The sequence below is a fragment of the Plectropomus leopardus genome, chromosome 8 (assembly GCF_026936395.1).
Source record: "Plectropomus leopardus strain MGB_pleo_1.0 chromosome 8, ASM2693639v1, whole genome shotgun sequence".
Taxonomy (NCBI): Eukaryota; Metazoa; Chordata; class Actinopteri; order Perciformes; family Serranidae; genus Plectropomus; species Plectropomus leopardus.
In genome coordinates, this window is record NC_142183.1 from 21626497 (window position 1) to 21648401 (window position 21905).

Here is a 21905-nt window from a genome sequence, read left to right on the forward strand (position 1 = left end):
TCGAGTCTCTTTGTAATAAAAATCTGATCCCCTCTGTGTGTGTGTGTGTGTGTGTATGGGTGTGTGTGTGTGTGTGTGTAATAACAGCTGCTGCCCAGACAGAGACATGGAGCTCTCAGAGAGGCCAAGCATTCAACCTCTCCACTGCAAACATAGACACACACAAACAATTTCTATGTCTCTCCTCTGTGCCCGCCATGTTTTTCTCACATACACAGGCTTATGGGAGCTACTGCAGTACGAGGGCACTGGAATTAGAGGTTGTGATTCAGTTTACCAGTTTGGGGTCAAAGGTTAAATTCTGGGGTAGTTTGCTTTTCCATTTTCTGTTGGCGCAAGACCATTGATGTCTTTTTCTTTCTCTGCTGTGAGTTTTGATCGTTCTTCATACTTCTCCATTATTCAGCAGTGTAAGACTCATAAATAACACAATGTTTTTGCTATTTTGTTGTCATTTTTTCACTGTCTTACCAACGGCTGAGAAACTCCAGGAGTGAATTCTGCATAAACTCGCATTTTGCGTTACATTACAAGTGATGCCTTTTTAACTTTATATTTGGTCGGCCTTTTTGATCTCGAGTTAGTCTTTATCAAGCAGCTTTTTCCCCCTCATAAATTGATTCATTGAGCTCAGCAGGAGCCAGGAGGGAAAAAAACATTTTCCTTATCCCTGTTGAGATTGGATATCGATTTCGCACCTGCCCTGCTCCACAACACCGCTATATCCCCCCAGTAGGAAGCCTCCCGGTGTCTGAAAGAAAATGTGGAGTCATCCCAAGTCACATAAAAATCATCTGCAGACACAGAATAGAAGTAGAATAGTTGCTGCCTGTTAAGGGTTTTTTTTTTAGGAGAAAAGGGAAAAAGAAGCCACAGTACAGGTTAGTAGCCTCCTTTCAACAACTAAAATTTCAGCTTTTGTTTGGCATTGTATCACACTAAGCCTTAGTGATTAGAATCAATCTTTTACTTCTATTTTATTTAAACCTATTTCCTATTACAATTCATTACAAATGAGGTTAACATGCCTAATTGTCCATTGAAAATCAAGTGATTTACAGTGAAATTTCCTTGAATAGACTAGAAAGATAATGAAAAGCGGACTTGTGTCTGGTGTCATCTGTGTTTGACAGGTGGCCTCCGCAGTGTGTTAATGTCACATAGAGAGAGGCGCAGAGCCACCAGGTAATGACAGCTGACGCAAGAACAATACAGGCCCATTCAGACTCAAGGGCAACTGTGTTAAGGGCACTTTAAAAACCTTTTGCCCTGTTGGCCTTCAGATGAAACCTTATCTGGCTAGCCTAAGGACGTTCAAAACTCTGCAGGTAATGTTGACAGCAGGAGAAAACAAAAACAGCAACATTCAGTGCATGGCTTTTTATAGCTTCACCGCTGAAAGCTAAATGCATTCAAATTCAGCTCGCAGCAGTGAAACAGTCATCATTCTGAACTTTTCTTATTCATTTGCAGGTGCCTTTGGGAGGACTGTTGGAAGTCGATCAGTTGGGGAGCAGTGTTGACGGTGCTCAGTTTGAGCTCCAATCCAGAGAGACATAATGTACGGGCTGCTGTGTGAGAGTCTTCACGACTTCATCAAGGAGTCGTACGGAGACGACGTGTGGAAGCTGGTCAGAGAGAGAGCTGATGTCAGGTTACACTCTTTTGTCACCCACCAGGTACAGTGTCTGAAACGAAAAATATAACTGTATGTGTGCACTGAATAGTAATATCGCTGTGCTGTCTGAGGGCATCTAAGTCAACTTGTCTGCAGTTTTTCTCTGCTTTCACCTTAAGCTTCACAGTCCTGACGTCAAAAGATTTTTTTTTATATGATGAGGTCTGTGTGTCTGCAGGTGTATAGTGAGAGTGTGATTCCTCGTATTGCAAAGGCAGCCAGTGGAGTGACAGGGACACCCTACAATGAGCTGATGAACTCCTGGGGTGTCTACTTTCTTGGCTTTGTTGGAAAGTACGGCTATGACAGGATACTCAAGGTAAAAAAACCAAAACACACTCAAAGCTGTCAGAACTGTTTTGTCATTTTGTGTGAGGAAATTCTTAACACCCTATGTATCCTTAAACTGCTATTGTGCTAAAGATTTTTAAATCTTCACTTTTCATAGTTTTTGTGTATCTTGTTGTTATTATTAAAGAAGAAACAACTCGTACAAATCTGTCAATAAAAGCTCAAAAATGGAGCACCACAAGGCTGTGTGCTGTCACCTCTGCTGTTTCCATTAACACAAATTAAACAACCATCTTTTGTTGGTAATGGAAATGAATGCATCCAAAACAAAGAACATATAGTGTAAACAATTCCAGGTGGGACCACCAGTTACATCCTTCCTTTCATATTAAATTATCAGCCTATAGAAAAAATAGAACATTTTGAGTACTTGGGCGCAATCATTGATCAACTTTTAATGAGAACTCAGAGCGCATGTTTAACCCTTTGAAATCTTGAGTGGCATTGCTTTTCTTGTGCTGCTTTTCGATGTGTCAGGTCATTTCCTTGTTTGCTTTTATCTTTTTTTTCTAATTGTCAGGTAATTTTCTTGTACTTTTTACTAATTTCTTGGCAATATTTGGGTCATTTTTCCTTTCATTGCTCGTTGCCTTCTTCCCACGTTTTCAACTGAAATCAAGTCAATTTGCTCAGGCTCCAAGGGGTGAAGAGAGTGCTTGTTTTCAATCAGCAGGCTGAGGAGCTTTGGCATTAGCCAACACATACTTGAAATGGCAAACAGAAGCCTGGTCGAAAGCGTTTTATCATTTAAAGTCCAAAATCTCAGCAGCAAAGTATGATTTATCCTCGTTTGTAGTCACTTGTATGTGTCAAGCTTCAAAAAGGCTCATCCTCAGTTGTTGTTAAAATGTTTTTTCCTCGAGCACAAACCAAAAAAAAAAAAAACCCTCTCATGACATTTTCGGGGGGTTATTTTCTCTGATTTTCCTCCAGGACCACAGAAGCCATTATGCAACTGCTTTTACAGGCTGAGTTGTTCTCCCCATGACAAGTAAAATGACCTTTTAGTCTAAAATTAGTGGAGCCTCCCTTTCGAAATACTGCAATGAAAAGGTAGAGTAGTCATCAAAGACATGACCTGTCACCCTCTATATCTGCCTTCAGGTGCTGGGCCGTCATGTGCGTGATTTTGTCAATGGCCTTGATAATCTTCACGAGTACCTGCGCTTCAGCTACCCCAAAGTGCAGCCTCCAACCTTCTTCTGCCAGGAGGAGTCAGCCACTGGAGTCACCCTCCACTACAGGTCTGAGAGCGGGCCGAGGAGGGCAGATGCATTTATAGACTATCACTCACAAGAACAGGGCAAACAGAGAACGCTGTGTTGTTAATTTCTTTTAAGTGATACTGAATTTTATTCCTCCGTAACCGGCAGGAGTAAGCGCAAAGGCTACCTGCACTATGCCATGGGTCAGCTGAGGCAGATGGGGAAACAGTTCTACGACACTGACATCCATGTGGAGGTGCTATCTGAGCAGATGGTTGGAGACTATTCCCATGTCACCATGAGGTGCACACACACACACACACACACACACACACACACACACACACACACACACACACACACACTACATTTACTCAGCACTGTATGTAAACACAATTTTGAGATATTTTTGAGTAATTTCATTTATTGCTACTTTATACTCCACTACACTTAAGATGGAAATATTTAATTTCTTAAAGACAGAATAAGTAATAATAATTATTATAACACGAAGAAGAGGTACACCATTATGATTATTGACACTGTAAAGACAAACAATGAAACACACACACACACACAAAAACAAAAACAAACATTAATAGATGAAAAATTTGCAAACATTATAGGCCAAAGTGGCCTATAACTGATAAACGCTAAAGTCTGAGTGGAGAGTTAGAAGACAGGTTAAAAAATAATAATAAATATGCCAAGTATTGAAATAGATTTAATATTGACTGATAAAATGTTCTAATCTGCTAGGCCTTTATATATAAACATACTATAGAAATACATACATTAAGTACCTATAAATACTTCTTCTGCTACATATTAAACTTTAAACTTTAGAAAACATACTGATCTGTATGTCTGTTCAGGCTTAACTTTGACAACTCAGCCTACCGTTACATCATGAAGGAGGATGAGGAGGAGCAGGAAATTTTGCCCATCACCTCTGACTTCTTCTTCGAGGTCTTCCCCTTTAACATAGTCTTCAGACAGGTAATCCTTTTGAGACACATTCCTGAACATACCAAATGAATGAAATAAAGCATCAAATGAATGAACAATCACTGCAATTCTTTGATTCTTCAGGACATGGTGGTGCACAACGTCGGCTCAGGCTTGGCTACAGTCTTCCCTGATCTGGATGGGAAGAAGATCAATGATGCCTTCTTGCTGGCTCGCCCCCTAGTGGAGTTCACCTGGAACATGGTGAGACGTCTCTTTACATGTTCCAGTCTCAGACAGGGACAATTATAATGCTTCCAGCCAAATGTTTGAACATATCAGCTTTAAACGGTGTGCTGGTAAGGAATAAAAATACTGATTTAAAAATCTGTGCACAGATCATCTCCCATCCCAACAACTTATTTGAGATCATGTCCAAGGAGCCCGTGAAGAGAGAGAGGAACCTTCACAACCGAGTCCAGAGTAAGAGGGGGAGCCATGCATACACTCGCAGGGGTGTGTTTCTGGTGGGCAAGGACTCTCTGGCTCGTGGTCAGATCAATTTCACCACAGTCAGTCTCAAAAGACACGCTCAATTTCAGTTTCATTAACTAACGAAAGAGAGCAGGTGTTTAGTTAAATGGATGTCTGTTGTTGTGCCACAGCTCTAACATGAACATTTCACCTTGAAAACATTGCTGAATGAAAGTTGAGAGTTTATAAGGTCTTGCAATTGCAGAAATGGAATTGTTGGGTGTCATGATCCAGCTTAAGTTAACTGAGTTCAGTGGAAATGATCCCAGCCCTGGTTGTCATAGGTGGAGGGTGTGAATGTGAATGTTTGTGGCTCTGATAGTTTTACCTTGTTTTTTTAACAGATTCGGACTATGAAAATGCCAATCGCTCTGCTGACGTAGATGTGGAGCTCATGGCTTTCCAGTCCATCATTGGAGATGATTACAAAGGTCATGACCTTTATATAATCAGAAAAGACACACAGTGAGACCTGAACATACAGACACTGAACTGGTCTGCCTGACAATATTACTACAATAAAAACAACAATATTACACTGACCGATTAAAGACACAAACACATTCAAAAACAAAAGAATCTCACTTTAAATAAATAGTTTGACAATTTGGGAGATTTGCTTGTTTGCTTCCTTGTTAAAAGTTATTGAGTTGATGGGAAGTTTGATTCATTATCTTACTTTTCTTTGCATTAAGATGTGAAAAAGCCAGCCTGACTCTGTCCTAAGGTAACAAAATCTGCCTAAAGCTCCATTATTAACTAACTCAACTTAAGAGAACTCCCATTTAAGAAACAGCCCAGCACAAAACCCACAGAAAGCCATTAAATGTTATTTCCCTTAAGGCCCCAAAACACTAAACCAACATCATAAATAGTGGCGACAAAGGCAACTGTTGCGTTGTCTCACAATATCAGTGTCTCAGCCAAAAGGTAACACTTGAACAAACTGCAAAGGCTATAGCCAAAGGCCAGCTGGCACATACAGTATGTTCGACATCTGTGTAAGAGGAAATAACTTTCTGTACCAGCGGGTGGTGGTGGTCTGTATTCAGTACTCAAAAAGGGAAACCAGAACACTGTCTGGACAAATTAGAGCCACTTAGCACATTAACAATACAACCTGATGATGAAGGGAAAACGAGATATTTAAGGTGCGCTTGTGAACAAAAACCAAAACAAATAAGAATCTTTTTACTTAGGAGTTCAATGGCTAAAAGAATTACCTTATCTAGGACAACAACTCTGTTTCAATCTCATGGCCTCTTGACTTTATTCGTTTGTTGGCTTTCCTCACTTCTCTTCTTGTGTATTGAGCTGAACTGCCAATCAGAGTTATTTCTCTCACAGACTGGCTCAGTCATTTACGATGCTGATTAAACATGCTGACTCGGCTGAAAAACAGCCGAAAAAGGCCAACTAGTGCCAATAGTGTGGGACATACTGCAAAAACTATGGCGACAGGCGCACACTAATGACCTCACTGTAAAACTAGATTATTTAATAAACAGGTGGACAGAGGTGAGCTCTTTCCCCCCCTACTCTCTTTATTTTTTTTGCTAAGCTACACAAACTGGCTGTTGTCTCTAGCATCATATTGAACAAACAAATATAGAAGTGCTATCAATCTTCTCAACTAACTGACAGCAAAAAATTGAAAAAGTGCACTCCAAAATTGTCAAACTGTTCCTTTAAAAATGCCAAACTGCCAAATCTATTAGACACAGTTAACAGCGCAGTTACTTTCTACTGCTGAAAAATGTTTGCTGTACTCCTTTATCGTACTCTTTTTTAGACGGTAACAGCGCTAATGCAATGGAGAGCTGGGGCGATGGGAGCCGCTGCCTCAAACTAAAAGGACAAATGAGATACATGCCAGAGTGGGAGTCCATCATCTTCCTGGGAACCCCTGTGTAAGCCCCCCCCCCCACCCCCCAACACACACACACACACACGCACACACACACACACACACACGCACACACACACACACACACACACACACATGCACACCCATAGACACAGATCTTTATTAAAACGCTGCAGTTGAAAAGTAAAACATTCTAAAAAGCAGCAAGAGCTAAACTGAATTACGAGGCTGGAAATAAAAGCCTGGGCAGTGAATCAAATCAGGGGCCCATTCTAACAGCACTTACCATGCATGAAATGAGCTGCTAATTAGCTTGTAATCAGACAGTGCAGCTCTTGTGAGCCTAATGGGAACCCATTTGCAACTGAGAGTGTTTTCCACAGAGTACATTACCAAAACATCTCCCTCCTCTTCTCAAACATTTTGTTTTGCAAGTAAATGCCCTTATGCCTGTATTGACAAAACTACTGAAATGTTAAATGCCAAATCACACTGCTTACAGCATTTATACTGTTGGAAACTAAAAATAATATCTGTCAGAATTACTGTCTTTTCATCCTTAGATTTCTTTTTTTTTTTACTGCGATTGTTATTTCAGAATAGGTTTTTTATTAGTTTAAGTACATTTTATTATAATTACCATCGCTGAATGTCGTTTTGTATTTTTTCTCTTTAACTGTGCGTATGTGTGTGTAGGATGGAGAGTCTCAGTGCAATGTTTAAGACTGGCCTGTACATCAATGACCTGAGCATGCACGACTCCAGCAGAGACCTGGTGCTGGCGGGCACACAGCAGTCAGAGGAGCTGAAGAGAGCTCTCATACAGGTTCCCTCTGCCAACATGCAGCTGAATTTTATATGTGTCATCAGCTCACTTGTCACTTTGCATTATGCAAAGTTGCTATGAAGCCCTTCTTTCAGCCTGGAAGCCCCAGATCACCTACCCCCTGCAGACCTGAGATGAAAGAAATAGAAACAAACTCACAGTGTTATTATTCTGTCTTGTTGCTCATTGTGAGCGCAGGAGCAGAAGAAGTCCAGTAAGCTGGAGGAGAGCATGAAGATGTTGGACTATGAGATGAAGAAGACTGATGACCTCCTGTACAGGATGATTCCCAAACCAGTGGCTAAACGGCTGCGCAAAGGAGAGCCGGCTGTAAACACTTGTGAGGTCAGGATTATAGAGTATCATACACAGTATTGAAACACATGTTTAAAGGGACAGTTCACCCCCAAGTCAAAAATACACATTTTACTTTTACCTGTAATGCTATCCATCAATCTAAATTGTTTTGGTGTGAGTTGCTGGATATTGGCTGCAGAGGTGTCGGGCTTCTATTGAACTAGATGGCATTCCTGCGGCAATATAGTTGGTGGGTGTAGCTTAGTAGAAAGAAAATAGTTCCTACATGAAACTGCTCACAACAAGGCCTGTGTATTATCTTGAGTAACCAGTTCATGATTTCTGGAAAGAGACATTACATTACATTCATTCCCTTTTATGCAGAGAGTTAGATGAGATCAGCTCGGTTACAATTTCAGCCTAGAGCAGATTTTGTGTCCTTTGGACGTAGCCGGGCTAAATGTTTCCCACTGTCTCCGATCTTTAGGCTAAATTAAGCTTACCAGCTGTTGGCTGTAGCTTTCTATTTGTCACATAGACATGGGAGACATATACATCTTTTCAAATAACGCTCTTTAACTCACCAAATCATGTCAAACTTTGGCACACATTTCTGATAAAAGGTCTAATCTATCAGCTACCATAGGGTACAAACTGAGTTTTTTTCTTGCCCAATGTAGATAGTGACTGACTGGGTACCCAAACACACACGCACGCACGCACGCACGCACGCACGCACGCACGCACGCACGCATGCATGCACGCACACATCCTTATAAATCCTCTGCATACTTACTATTGGAGACTTTATGCCACAGTGAAATTCAGGTTGATAGAAAGTGGTCTCCTGATGATGCATAACAACACAGGCACAAAACATGGCTCATGAATGCCTGCCTCCCTCACCCGTGTGTATGTGTGTGTGTGTGTGTGTGTAGTTGTGTGCAGTGTATAAAACTGCCTGTTCATCAGCTCTTTTATCTCTTTTCTCCAAGGTGTTCCCAGATGTGACCATTCTCTTCAGCGATGTAGTGGGATTCACTCGCATTTGCAGCCACATCACTCCAATGCAGGTGGTCTCCATGCTCAACACCATGTACACGCTGTTTGACACGCTCAGCGAGAAGCACCGCGTCTTCAAGGTTTGTGTGTGATTTTTCCTCTGTTTAATATACTCAATCTATTACGTACTGCTGTGTGAAAGCTGCTCTTCCTGTCTTTTCCAGGTGGAGACTATTGGAGATGCCTACATGGTGGTGGCCGGGGCTCCAGAGAAGACAAAGTATCATGCTCACAACATCTGTGACATGGCCCTGGACATGGTGCGCTCCATAGATCACCTGAAAGATCCTTCCAATGGCAACAACATACAGATCCGTGTTGGTGGGTAGAACGTGCCTATTTATGTGTTTATGTCTGTGCTCACTTGAATGAACGAATGTGTTGTTCTGGTTGCAGGCATCCATTCTGGAATGGTGGTGGCAGGTGTGGTGGGACACAAGATGCCACGTTACGGTCTGCATGGTGACACGGTCCACACTGCATCTGCTATGGAGAGCAATGGAAAGGTAGTGAAGCTCAGTCTACACTATATGATGACTAAAGTGATTCTGTGATTTTATTGTAACCAACTCGTTACTCTTTTTTTGTTCAGGAGATGCACATTCAGCTCAGCAGCGCCACCTACGAGCACCTGAAAGGAAGTCATTTTATCTTTGAAAGGAGGGGCACCATCACCATCAAGGTTAGGGGTTAAAATCTGTTACCACAGCAACTACACTCACCTAATTAATTGCATTCACCCAACCACTATAACAGCATGTTAAACATATGAGCAACACACAGGGTCTCCTCTACATGTTATCTGTACATTATACACAACCTACCTGGAGCTAAACACTGAGACTAAAGTCTCTGTTAACGGCAGATTTATGTATCAGCAGTCACACATAATAAACAGGCCTGAATCTAGGAAATACATGAAATAATAATAACTCACAATGTTTTGGCTCTGGGGAGTCAGCACACTTAGCATTCAGAGCTGGTAATCTCGGTTTGCTTGTTGATTTGCCAGTCTATTTATCACCGGGTCTGACTTTGAGGCTGTACATTCAGTGATAATGCAGGCAAAGTGACTCCCAAAGGTTTCTAACACAGCTGATTACAGGCGGCAATCTCAAGAAAGTGAGAGCAACTCATTTTTCATCAGAGAATTCTGACTATTGAAAATCTGCTACCTGCCATTTTTCCTCGTGTTCATAACAAAAATTGTGCCTGTGAGCACGTCGTTGAATATTTGTGCACAAGTCAGGTACCTTTTTGTCCTTAAACCTAAATCTTATGTTTTGCTGCTTTCTGCATTTTAAGGGGAATGTTGAAATCGAGACCTACTGGCTGAAAGGAAAGAGGGACAAAGATGGGAATGCTCAGGCGGCATGTCCTCAGTTTGAAACCCAGACCATCAGTAAAGCCATCAGCAAGGCCAATGTCTCAGGGCCTGAGGCCACAGGAGATGAGGAGGGGCTGGTAAGATTTTATCCAAGTCATCCTTAAATCGTTTACACTCTCATTTGCTTCATTGCCACCATCATCATCATCTCTGATTCCCTGCATCTTGTTCTGTCTTTGCCCCCAGGTTTTCCCAGTGGTGGCGGGGCAGGACGAGGATGATGTCAAGTCTGTTCGCTCTCATCATATCAAGATGGAGATATCAGGTCATTCTCTGGAGGAGTCGATGGAGGAGTGTCGGGTGGAGGAGATGTCGGTTCATAAGGTAAGAGGTGATGCTAAGGATTTATAACTTGTTAGACTTTTAATGCCTCTGTTTTAACTACGACTTCTAATTCTCAGGGTTCCCACATATTTTTACAAATAAATTTAGAAAACTTTTTAAAAACTTGAATATTTTACACCATTTCTATAACTTTATTTACATAGTTTAGAATGGGTAGACCTTGTCATGACCCTGGGTTTTGTTATAGTGTGGACTTTGTTTTGATCTTTTCTATTTGTGTTTTCCTTGTTTCTTGTTACTCATGTCCTGTTTCCTGTTTTATTTTGTGTTTACACTCCACATGTGTCATGTCTGGATTTACTTCCTGTCTGTGTGTTTTCCTGCCCTACTTTTAGTTTTACCTGTCTTTTATCAATCTGGCTTGTCCTTCCTTGTTAGTCTTTCCTGAACACCTGTTCTGTTTTAGTCTTGTTTGCTTCTTCCTTGTGTTTTCTGCCACACCTTCAATATTTAGCCAATACCTGTGTTTTCCTCCTGTTCCCTGTGTCCATCTGCCTCAGTTGTGTGTCGTTGTCTTGATTAGCTACCTGTGTATATATACCTGTGTGTTTGTTTTTGTCAGTTTGTCTCTGATTCTACCTTGTGGTGGTGTCCTGTTATTCCTGTGGTGTTCCTGCCCTGTAATCCTCCCTGCTGTTACCATCTTGTTCTGCTTCTGTCTTCACCAGTGTTCTTTGTAGTGATCCTGGTTTGTTTCATTTTGGTTTTTGATTCCTGTTTTATTTGTACTTTGTGTTTTTGGTAACCTGTTTGTTTTTTGGATGTCATCATCAGCATTAAAAGCATGATTTTCGTTTGCATGCCCATCTGCTTTTTTGTTCTGCATTTGGGTTCCCAAGAATTTGCAGATGAACTAAGTGCTAGTGCTTGGTAAATTAACTTACTCATTAGACATTTCTGCCACCAACTACCTATGCTATACGGGCACTTTGCAACATGTCAAGCCCATGTCCCTTATGAGGGGGTAGAAAACCAAAGATCGGATGGATTTCAATGCAATTTGACTTGTATTTGTGTCTTGATAAATAAACATTACTATATATATATATATATATATATATATATATATATATATATATATATAAATAAGCGATCGAAATACCTATATGAATTAAAGTTTGCTACTGTCATGTACCCTTAGTCTTACCCCATTAAAGTAGACCATTGACCAAGCACAGTGGCTAGATATTCATGATTCCTGGTGATTCAATCAAAAATGTAAATTCAATTGAATCAACAGGATTTAAACCTCAGTGTGAAAGCCTTGGTTGACCCATTACACAACTTTTTAACATCTAACTGTTTTTCTCCCTCTGTGAGAAAAACAAGGCACAGCCTTGCCTATAACACAGTGACTGTCTGTCCAATGTGTATCACGTGACATTTCAAAGGTTATGCAGTATAGCACTAGTTTTAAGTTAGTAATACAAGGAATGTTTTTACTGTGTAACAGTAGACATCTTTTGGGATTTTTTTCTGAACATATTTTAACCAATATCCAACAGTGTAACTTTTCCAAAACATTTTGTCAATTCCAAACCATATCCAGACCTGGAAAACCTTTATTTATTTTTAAATGTTGGAACTCTTTCAGGAATTTCATGAGGGTGGGAACCCTTCATTCTATTTCTTTTCATCCATAGCCATCATCAGTGCTGTGCTGTTTTACACTTGAGTTTTGTTATCAGTGTGATTAAATAAATTACATCTTCCCCAGTCCCACTACAAGGATGCTTTGCAGGACGGCCTCCAGGACGCCCACCTGGAACTGGACTCACCTGGGTCTGACAGCAGAGACTCCATCATGGAGTCTCGTGCCAGTTCCTGTGACTCGCGCTGCTCAAAGAGTGCCACGTGCTCCATATCGTGAACCAACATACAAGATAGGTGGTGCTATAGCCGGTGATTTAATTTGTCTTAACTGTTTCTAAAGCGCTTTATGTAAAACTCCATAAATGTTAGGTCAAATGTCAGATAGGAATGCCATTTTTGCTGTTATTTGGCATTCTTGTAGTAATGCCATGAAAATCTGCATCGATTTGTAAATGGTGTAGTCTGTAATGCTTGAAATTGCTAGTAGCCTTGTGTGGTGTTTTGTTGCACAGCTAAATCATCAGTACTTATTTAGCTCTGACAATACAGAAATAAACTGTAGCTATCATTGTATGATTCACACTTAGATCACAGTCAGACACTTCTCCAGTTAATACCTCAAATACATCAGATGTCTCAGAGGAATTGCCATTAAAGTGTTGTAACCATTGTATAACATGTTTTAAAACCAAAAAGTGGTCACTGCCACATAGTTCAGCTGCACACAAGCTCAGTAATTTCCTGTTTGTTCTGCTACACCTTGTAGATTTGACATCTTGTTTCATCCTTTGGATAAATCCCTCTGTATCTCTCCCCAGTCCCACTCCCTCATCTCTCCTTCATCCTGCATGTCTGGATTCATTGTTCTATATCAGTCTCGTCAAATACACAGCCACGGCACAATGTAAACGCTTGTCAGCTCAGTAAAAATAAAGCGAGATGACTGCTGAGCCATGTGCAGATCCGTTTGTTATTTTCTTGTCACTCAAAGGCACTGGCATTCAGACTCACAATTACATTTACATATATTTTACAGTTTTTTATTGAACGAATTTCTCAATGGATAGGTTTTTATTGTGTGTGCTCATGTGACATATATGTATGTGTACCTGCAGGAAACCTAGTACATGCACTTGTATTTCAGGTTCAAAATGTTATATTTTTTTGTGATTATAGTATTTGAAAACCCTCCTCCTGTTCAAAAATCAGTCAAGCGCAGAAACAAATCACATATCAAAACATATTAAATCAATATAGGAGTTAAAGCAATGTCTCAGATTTTAATACTTTGGTTTAGGTGTCATTATTCTCTGCCTTGCGGTGCTGTTACATCCATAAATGCTACGAGAACAAGAATAGTGTAATTCTAGAACAAATATATCCAGCTTCTGCAGTCAGACGACATTCCCCACTGACTGGTTATCAGAAGAACTGCACTTATAGGTGGCGTCTTCACGGTCCAGGCTGCATCTGTTGGCTGTGGGCAAGTCTTTAGGCAGAGAACCGATGGAGAAGTGGAAACAGAAGGCGTAGAAGAAGGCAAGCAGGAGCAGGAAGCAGACAACGCAAAAAATCACGACAATCAGGATGGTGTGCACTTGCATGTGCACCTCCTCCCATGGGAGGAGCGTGGTGGTGGCCAGGAGGCTGGAAGTCGTTGGGGTCGCATTGAAACTAGGTGGAGGGGGCTTCATGGAGGGCAGGTGGGCGACTTCCGGCATGATGGGAAGCCTGGGGATACTTCTTGCAGCTTTAGGGGAAAAAAACATTTCAGTTTGATCTACATGAACAGATAAACACACATTAATGAGATACAGTAACAGTAATTCAATTAATTATGTTGAATGATAAATCAACCTGCTGAAAACTACAGATGAGAACAATGGCAACATAATAAAAAATAACCACTTTGCAAGATTTTAACAGTCCTTAAATGAGACATTTGAGCGCAATATTAAGCCATGTTGCAAAAATAATGAACACTATTCATTAACCTGTTCCTTTAACAAGGTTAATTATCTCTCTCACAGACAACCAAAAACAGACGTGTCTTTTTGTTCCTACCTGGAATGTGTTATCGTCCTGAACAGGCTCTCTTTTGATGAGCAGAGCTTGGGAAAATGAAAGAAATGGAGAACAAGAGAGAGAGGGAGGGCTGGACTTAAGAAAAGAGGTGGCTTGTGAACCAGGAGTAACAGGCGGGGTTGCCATGGCAACACGTGCTAAGGGGCCACTTGTTTGGGAGTGACATCATATCACCTCAGGATGAAGACTGCATTTTGAAGTAAACAAAGGAGATATTAGGAGGTAATAGTTAAAATTACTTGTAAAAACACGAACAGATTCAAAGCTTAAAATACTGTATGATGGGGGAAGAAGCTCTCACCTCCTTAATTCCTCCCCTAACCAAATAATGGCTCTAAATCTACTGTAAACACATGTATTGAATGACTATGTTCTAGTGAATTATGGCATTTCATCTGAAGTGCTGCATTCTTCAGATTTATTCCACCAGAAGTATTTTAGGGTAAACTGATCTGATTTCTTTATCACTACAAAACGGTGATCTATATATTTATATGAAGTTTTACAGCTTTAATATATATGATGATGGGGAATTTGTGGTGCAAGTCAATTTATCTTAAAAGAAAAAGAAGAGAAAATAATTTTCACCTTTTGAGTAAAAAAATTAAAGTTAGGCCATTAGGAACAAGAAACTACCTGAGAAAAGGAAAAAACAACAACAACAAACAAACCCAGGACCATCCTACTTCAAAACATGATTTAGTTGGATTATCTAGAATATGGTCATATATGATTTTATATAGTTCATATCTATGTACATATAGCAATAGCATAATATTATAGTTTCAACAGCTTGCTAGCATTAATAACTTGCAATCATTAGCATTAAGTGATGACATGGAAGTTAGCATTGCCCTTGTTCCTCTGTCAAAAAGCCAATGGTATTTTTCCATTGGATTTTGGATGACTGCAAAAAGTAAGCTCTGTGGTATTGTGTGGAAAGTGGTGTTCTGTAAGGACTTTTGAAGCCTAACTGCAATTGCCAGATGTAGGCCTAAAATGCTAGCGTTAGGCCAGAAACAAACTATCCTACTGTTCGCTGTGATAGGGTTCTGTAGTCTCATGTAGCCATTTGATAGCAACAGCCTTTTTAAAGACAAATAAAAGCTTCAAAATTCACAAGTGGAGTATTTACTGATGCATTCAGTGTTGAAAATGTGAAAGTCTCTTAAGCTTGTGTTAACCACAGACCTTATTTCAGGCATCTAACCAAAAGCCCATTCATATTTGGACCATTTTAGAACTCATTAGTGGGGCACTCTCCTGCTAGTTATGTAGCCAACTTTTTGAAATGTTTTTAAGCAAACTTGCTAAAGGAAGACATGCTGAGATAAAGACAACTAACCTTAAGGAAAGGCTTAAAGGCTTCTAGATAATCCATCAATGCATCAAGCCCCAAGATTGGGGCAAGATGCTCCTTTACAAATTTTCATTTCTGTGCTATAACAACAAAACTGTCTCCTCTATCATGTATTTCTCCCAACAGTGTCTCAGTTTATACATACACATCCTGCACATACTAAAATCAAATCCAAATACAAAAACGTTTTTTTTATTTGCTTGTTTTTTTTTTAACAGTAAACTGGTTATTCTTGAGGGTGGAATTTTCCCCTACATCTAAATCAACTATAGTTTATATAACCTACAAAAAACACAGTTAACATAGATAAGTATTTCCATGTAAAGCTTTGGAACAAAATGAGAGAAATCAGAGTGTGTCAGATCACCTATTTGGAAAGAGCAAAGCCTCTTTGTCAGCCTTGAGATGAGTCAGGCTCTCTAATACTGCCACCTGTTGGTAAAAGAGGTAACAGTGACCAACAGACTGCAGACCACAAACTCACCTCCTCACCAGCCCAGCTCCTGTGCCGTCTGGTCTCTTTCAAACAGCCATAATGATCCTTTAGTACAAGTTGTAATTGGTCTGCACACCCTGCTGTGCTCGCTCAACAGGACTTGATGCCTAAAAAATGTTTTAGAACTTGCACCAAATTTTAGTTGCTATGGAGATGACTCAATATTCACTCATTTTTAGCAAGTAAACCAGAGAGCTGTTTTTATTTTTTCCCCAAAAAACCCACTCATAAATACCTGACAAAGAAAAAGAAAAAACTATTCATTAGCATAATTTCATGTAGAGGAGGGCACGGAACAAAGCCTGCCAGCTGATGTGATTTTAGAGTGCTTTCAGATGGTTAATTACAGCTCCAGACAATAGAAACAAAACGATCCATTAAATCCAACTGCAGCTGAGTAGAGCCAAAATGGCTGAATGGAGGACTTAGCCTACACCAAGGTCAGTGTAAAGGACAAATATGTGAGGAAAGCCCACAGGGCTGTGTGGGTCTGCGAGTCTGGGGGGTTTCTGTCTGCTGTCGTCCCAGTGGAGATGAGCCATACATGGGTAAAGACAGAGCAAGCTCTAAAATCAATGATCTGCACATCTTTATCGCCGATCTCAGAACAGAAGGTGAAGGCAGATTTTACCTCAAAGTTGCTCCCACAAAGTAGGCCATTTGTATTTCTGCAAGGAGAATAACCCAGGGCTCCCAGCTCGACATTAGATGTGTCATATGGCCAACTACCTCTGTGAAAAGGGATCCAGGAAGCTTTACAATCAGTCTGCATGCTACATAATAGTCCCAGAATTAACATATAAAACAAACATTTTGAGAAAAAGTCTCTCCAATGCAAATTAGTCAGCCTCTCTGCGTGTAATTTGCCGCACTGTTTGCTCTGCTGTGCCTTGAAGATTTGATATCTTGTTTTGCCATGTGAGTGTTTAATTATGAACTCTCTTCTTTCTCACTCTTGCTTTTCAATTAGTCTCTCTCTCTCTCTCTCTCTCTGTACAATATGAGTGCTTGTCATTGTGGTGTGGAAATAAACTAAGTTGACAGCTTGTTATTGTTTTTCTTGTCACTCATGGAAGCATTGACATTTACAATCACATTCACATGTTTCCCGTCTTTCAATGATGGCTTTTAAAACTATTATCTGACCATTAATATGTTTGTGTGTGAATGCAGAGAGATAATTTAATTACTGACATGAAAAAAAGACAGAAAAAAGCAGAAATGACTAATTATTTTAATGTCAAAAACCTCATAACACACTTTACACTCACACTGAACTGATGTCTATGTAACTGACAAATCCCAACACTTCTACATGGCTACACACTCAGATTGGTTTTCTTGGTGCTTAAGAAAGCACACAGATTCACCAGACAAGGATCCTTGATTTAAGGGGAACAAAAACAAACATTAATTAGGACAGAACAATTATTAATAAATGCCTAATTCACTTATTGTAGCTAAAATCTTTCTTTGAATTAGCTACATTTGCAAAACATTCATAAAAATGACAAACATTGTAAAAACAAAATTATGATTTAAATCTGTGAAGGGGCCAGGACCTGTCATGGGTGAGGTGTGTTGATATTAAATGTAGTAACATTTTTAGGGACTTTTAATCCCTTATGTGATGCTGGTTCTCTGTTTGACTGCGACCAGTGTTGTTTGGGAGGCTCGGTCACTTCTTCTTATTCACAATGTTGTTGCAAATCCAGTTCATGCCATCCTGTTAGGGGAAATAGAACATTTAAAATCAGTTACATAGTTTAAAGATATAAAATAGACAATTATCAGACTAAGGAAATCAGAGAGGTTGTTGAGAGAAATTCTCCATTAAAGCCGTTCAGACCGATTTTCAGTACATCATTGTGTACCAGGTCAGAGCACTTTTATATGGTTAATTAGTTTCCATCTGAGGAAAAATCAATAAATCAAGGTTGGGACTCAGTCTGACCTGAACTCCCTCCCCAGACACGGCTGAGCAGGCCTGAATCTGCCACTCACGGTCCCGGTACGTGTGCAGGTTGAGTCCCTCGGCGATCTCACTGGCCGGTGACGCTGTGGCCAGATCCTGCTTGTTGGCAAAGATGAGCACTGGAACGCCCTTTAGATTCTCCTCGTCAATCAGCTCAGACAGCTCCTGCAGACAGAAAATTTTTGTGAACAAAAAAAAAGACATTCACATGTATTTAGCTGTTTTGCTTTGGTTCTTTTCAGAATTTGTGTGCATGCAGAAATGACTTCAAACTCACCAGCCCCGTCTCTTCAAACCGCTTCTTGTCTGCACTGTCAATAACATAAATCTGAAAGAGCAAACATGTTACAATACGATTTGTAAAGACAGATCATTCATAGATGAAAAGTTTTCTTTTTGGCCTTAACATTTTAAACTCCTGAAGGTTTCAGTACACAACTGCTGCTCCTGTGCAGCAGCCAACAAGTCAGTGTTAATTGAGAACAGCAGATACACTTGTCAAGCTTTCAAAAATGCTCCGTAACATTAGAGTTTGGTTAACAAGCTCCTTCATTGAGATACAATTAAAGTGCTTAATTTCTGCACATATGCGAGAGCTAAATGTCATGGATCTTTATAGCTTCATAAACTTTTTGTGGTGTATTTTCAATAGGCTGTTTGGACTCAAGCAACCACTTCGTAAACACTAATGGGGTTCCAAGTCGAGATTAAAGTAAATGTCTCCCATGTGGAAAAATTAATTGATTTAAATTCATTTTAGTCACTCACCAAGAGGTCTGTGTTTTCCAGATACTTTTTCCAGAAGGGCCTGATCTTCCTCTGTCCTCCAATGTCCCACACGTTGAGTTTCATGCCATGAGAGGCAACACTCTTTATGTTGAAGCCCTGGAGTGAAACACAAAGCTGGAGTCACTGCACCGCACATCACTGCCTTCAATTTAACACAGTTCCAGCACGCAGCACCTGGAAAGCCTCACAAATGGTTATGAAGCAATTCATTAGGCTGGGATGTACTACAGCACAGGTGTGTGTGTGTGTGTGTGTGTGTGTGTGTGTGTGTGTGGGGGGTGTTAAGTGAATCACTGTTTGGTTACTCTGTAATGTAACCTTGTTACGTGTCAGCAGGAGAGCAACATGTGCTCTGAGCATTTCTAAGGAAGTGGTCACTGTGTTAATCCGTGGCCGTTTTTCACGACGCAGCTCCTCTCTGCTTCAGTCGGCAAGGTTGTATAACAACTTTATCCTGAGGGCCAGCTGAGGAGCAAATCTTAGGATAAGACTGGAAGGATCAAGTGCAGTGTATGTGTTTATGTGTCAAGTCTGGTTTAGCTTTGTGGTGACTTGTCATGCTGGACTGCAACCTCTCTGCTCAATGTCTGATGAGTCGTCACACTCATCCAGGACCTGGTACTACATTTGCTTTATGTCTTGTCTTGTGAGAGTAATACAAGGCTATTAGTTAAAAAATATTAGAGATTAGATATCACAGGATGGTGATAACAAAAAGAGCTCCCTATAATGTCAGAATCCTCTCAGAAAATGTGTTGGGAACAAATCAGGAAGGTTGTGTCCTGCTGAAAGGTCATTTAACATACAATTTAACACGCTAATGGGACATCCACAAATTATTATTTCAATGATTGCTGGTAAAACCATGTGTACTGTAAGACCAATCATTTCATTTCACAGCGTGCCGGGAAAGCAAAGGTCATCTGAATCGCCTTACTTGGAGCGACAGCGTGCACTGGTCCAGCTGGTCTCACAAGATTAGATACAATCCCCCTGCCTTTTATAATGCTGGGTTACAGATCCATGAAAATACAAAATATATTTTGAAAAGTGTCATTTAAACATGATGAATCCATCACTGCATGGCTGCTTTTGTAAAAGGATTCAGTCACAGCAGACATAACCTCTTTGAACAGTGGGAAAATATTGGTTAACCAAATATTGAGGGCATATTTCTGGCAGATGCACCCTGTTTATCTAAAATACACTTAATGATGAACCTTAATGAAAGGTAATGATGTTATAAACCATTTAAGCTGTTCATGGTAAAAAAGGATACAAAACATTATCTGCAAGCATCAGTCAGTGGCACTTCTTGCTTTTTATGCCATGAAGGAAGTATTTGTGTGTTTTAACATAAAACCTCCCCTCACCTGTGTCGGTGTGATGGTGTTAACATCCTCAGAGGCGAGGCTCTTCAGCAGGGTGGTCTTGCCGGCATTGTCCAACCCCAGCAGCACTATCCTGACCTCCTGCTCTGTGGATCCCTTGAGTTTCTCAATGACAGAGAGTAAGCCCTGCAGGTAGTTGGGGGGAGGCGATAAGGAAGTATAGGACAGAAAATAAACTTAGCTGCACTACTGCATCTTTTAGTATTTTGTAGAATATCTTCTTTGGAAGTCGGCCTGTACCACGACAGGTCATTTGTCACTAGATGTTTGAATTTCATGTTTGGGTTTAGAATGCAAAAACATGTAGGTGGCTCAGCTATTTTTACATATGAGGTTCTTGGAAAACCATATTACTATGAGGGTGCAACGTTTCTTCGATAAACTCTGGCACATCCGACATAATATCTGAAAGTATATAACAAGAAAAGGTTTACAGGCATTCTTCACACTAAAGAACTGATCCCACTGACCTCTTTCTGATTTGAGGTCAAAGCTCTGGTTACATACATGACCACACATCCGTGCCCACTTCGCTCCACCCACCCACCAATCTCTAGCCCTCCTTCCCTCCCTCCTGCATAGCTCCCACCCACCCTCATTCTGTAAGAATTAATCTATTGTTTCATTTAGAAAAGCACTGGTCTTGATTTGAGCTCCATTCATATAATGGTGCACAGTTTAATGTGATTAGACTGAAAGCGAGGTTGCGCAATCGCAGACTGACACACTGCTGACAAAAGAGGTGCAGTAGCTTTAAATATTTCATTCAAGGTGACAGGTACTGTAATGTATGTGTTATTAAGTGTAGATCAAAGCACATTAGAGGCCCCACTTAGATGTATAATCATTGTATCAGCACCATTTGACAAGAAGAGCAATTTAAAGACCTACATGGCAGCATCTCAGCAGCAACTAAATAATTTAAAATAGTTATTGTCACACATTTTAGAGCCATAACAACCTGTAAAGAGTTGCTAGTATCAAACAAATGCTTAAGTTCACATAAGTTCACATTTGGTTTTGTAAGTCTCCATATCAGGTCACTTACCTTCTGAGCTTCTCCCATGGTGGCGTATTTCCTGTGGTTTGGCTGGAGGGCTACAGCTACATTCTCCAGTGAAGCTCCCACAGGTGTGTTAGCTATCCAGGTCACACAGGTTAGCTATCCAGAAAAGGTTCCAGCAACCTCCGTCTATTTTTCCTCTTCCTCCTCTGTAAACTTGAGTGAGTAAAGTGCAATGTGTGTATGTGATAGTAATGTCTACCTGGACGGCTATTGCTCCTCACTGTCGCCGTGGAGTTAGCAAGCAGGAAGAGGGGGAGGGTGGATGGGACTGGGATTAGGAGGCCCGAATTAGCCCTAGTCATCCATGCAAAGGCCAACACATCCCCCTCCCCCCTCCCCCTCCTCCTCCTCTGTCCATCCCTCCATCTCCACTTTGCAGTGGCTTTACCTGGATTATCCCTTAGCCACCTGCTATAGGAGGAAACTGAGTAAACACTCCTTCCTGACACACTCACTCACTCACACACACACACACACACACACGAATATTGTAGGGAGGAAAAATGGAAAAAAGTTAATTTTGCCATATGGCTGAGGGGGGAAACATGCTGTTAATGCAGAAAAACAAAGGCACTGTGAGCAGCATGGGGAGTGACAGTATGCGCAGAGCTTAATATGTGAACTTCAAAGGATTATATCATGTTGTTGAA

General features: G+C 40.6%; 2 protein-coding genes across 3 annotated transcripts; one reads left to right on the forward strand and one right to left on the reverse strand.

The window, feature by feature from the left end:
* Positions 1–1177: 1177 nt before the first annotated feature.
* Positions 1178–12983, forward strand: LOC121948476 (soluble guanylate cyclase 88E-like). 2 transcript variants are annotated; one of them, XM_088081164.1, is made up of 19 exons: positions 1178–1328; positions 1474–1679; positions 1857–1997; positions 3134–3273; positions 3403–3537; positions 4110–4233; positions 4327–4446; positions 4581–4698; positions 5061–5147; positions 6509–6626; positions 7280–7409; positions 7608–7754; positions 8702–8848; positions 8933–9089; positions 9165–9274; positions 9361–9450; positions 10074–10232; positions 10342–10479; positions 12218–12983. In XM_088081164.1, the coding sequence occupies exons 2-19, from the start codon at positions 1560–1562 to the stop codon at positions 12368–12370; spliced, it is 2334 nt and encodes a 777-aa protein (XP_087937290.1). In that variant the 5' UTR covers positions 1178–1328; positions 1474–1559; the 3' UTR covers positions 12371–12983. The 2 variants fall into 2 exon arrangements, with proteins under 2 accessions (XP_087937290.1, XP_042349810.2); XM_042493876.2 differs by having other exon boundaries at positions 4581–4665.
* A 4271-nt stretch (positions 12984–17254) lies between these two features.
* arl3l1 (ADP ribosylation factor like GTPase 3, like 1) lies at positions 17255–21483 on the reverse strand. The gene is made up of 6 exons (XM_042493698.2): positions 21238–21483; positions 20172–20315; positions 18778–18894; positions 18287–18337; positions 17989–18174; positions 17255–17760 (listed from the first exon to the last, which is right to left on the reverse strand). Exons 1-6 carry the CDS (start codon positions 21253–21255, stop codon positions 17713–17715), a joined length of 564 nt encoding a protein of 187 aa, XP_042349632.1. The 5' UTR covers positions 21256–21483; the 3' UTR covers positions 17255–17712.
* Between the last annotated feature and the right edge of the window lie 422 nt (positions 21484–21905).

Coding starts and splice junctions, on each gene's coding strand:
- LOC121948476 (XM_088081164.1), top strand. CDS start 1,560: ATGTACGGGCTGCTGTGTGAGAGTCTTCACGACTTCATCAAGGAGTCG. Junction 7,410..7,607: donor TGAAGAGAGCTCTCATACAG/GTTCCCTCTGCC, acceptor TTGTGAGCGCAG/GAGCAGAAGAAGTCCAGTAA. Junction 8,849..8,932: donor AGAAGCACCGCGTCTTCAAG/GTTTGTGTGTGA, acceptor TGTCTTTTCCAG/GTGGAGACTATTGGAGATGC.
- arl3l1 (XM_042493698.2), bottom strand. Junction 18,895..20,171: donor ACACCATCACACCGACACAG/GTGAGGGGAGGT, acceptor GTTTCACTCCAG/GGCTTCAACATAAAGAGTGT. Junction 18,338..18,777: donor TGGAAAACACAGACCTCTTG/GTGAGTGACTAA, acceptor TTGCTCTTTCAG/ATTTATGTTATTGACAGTGC.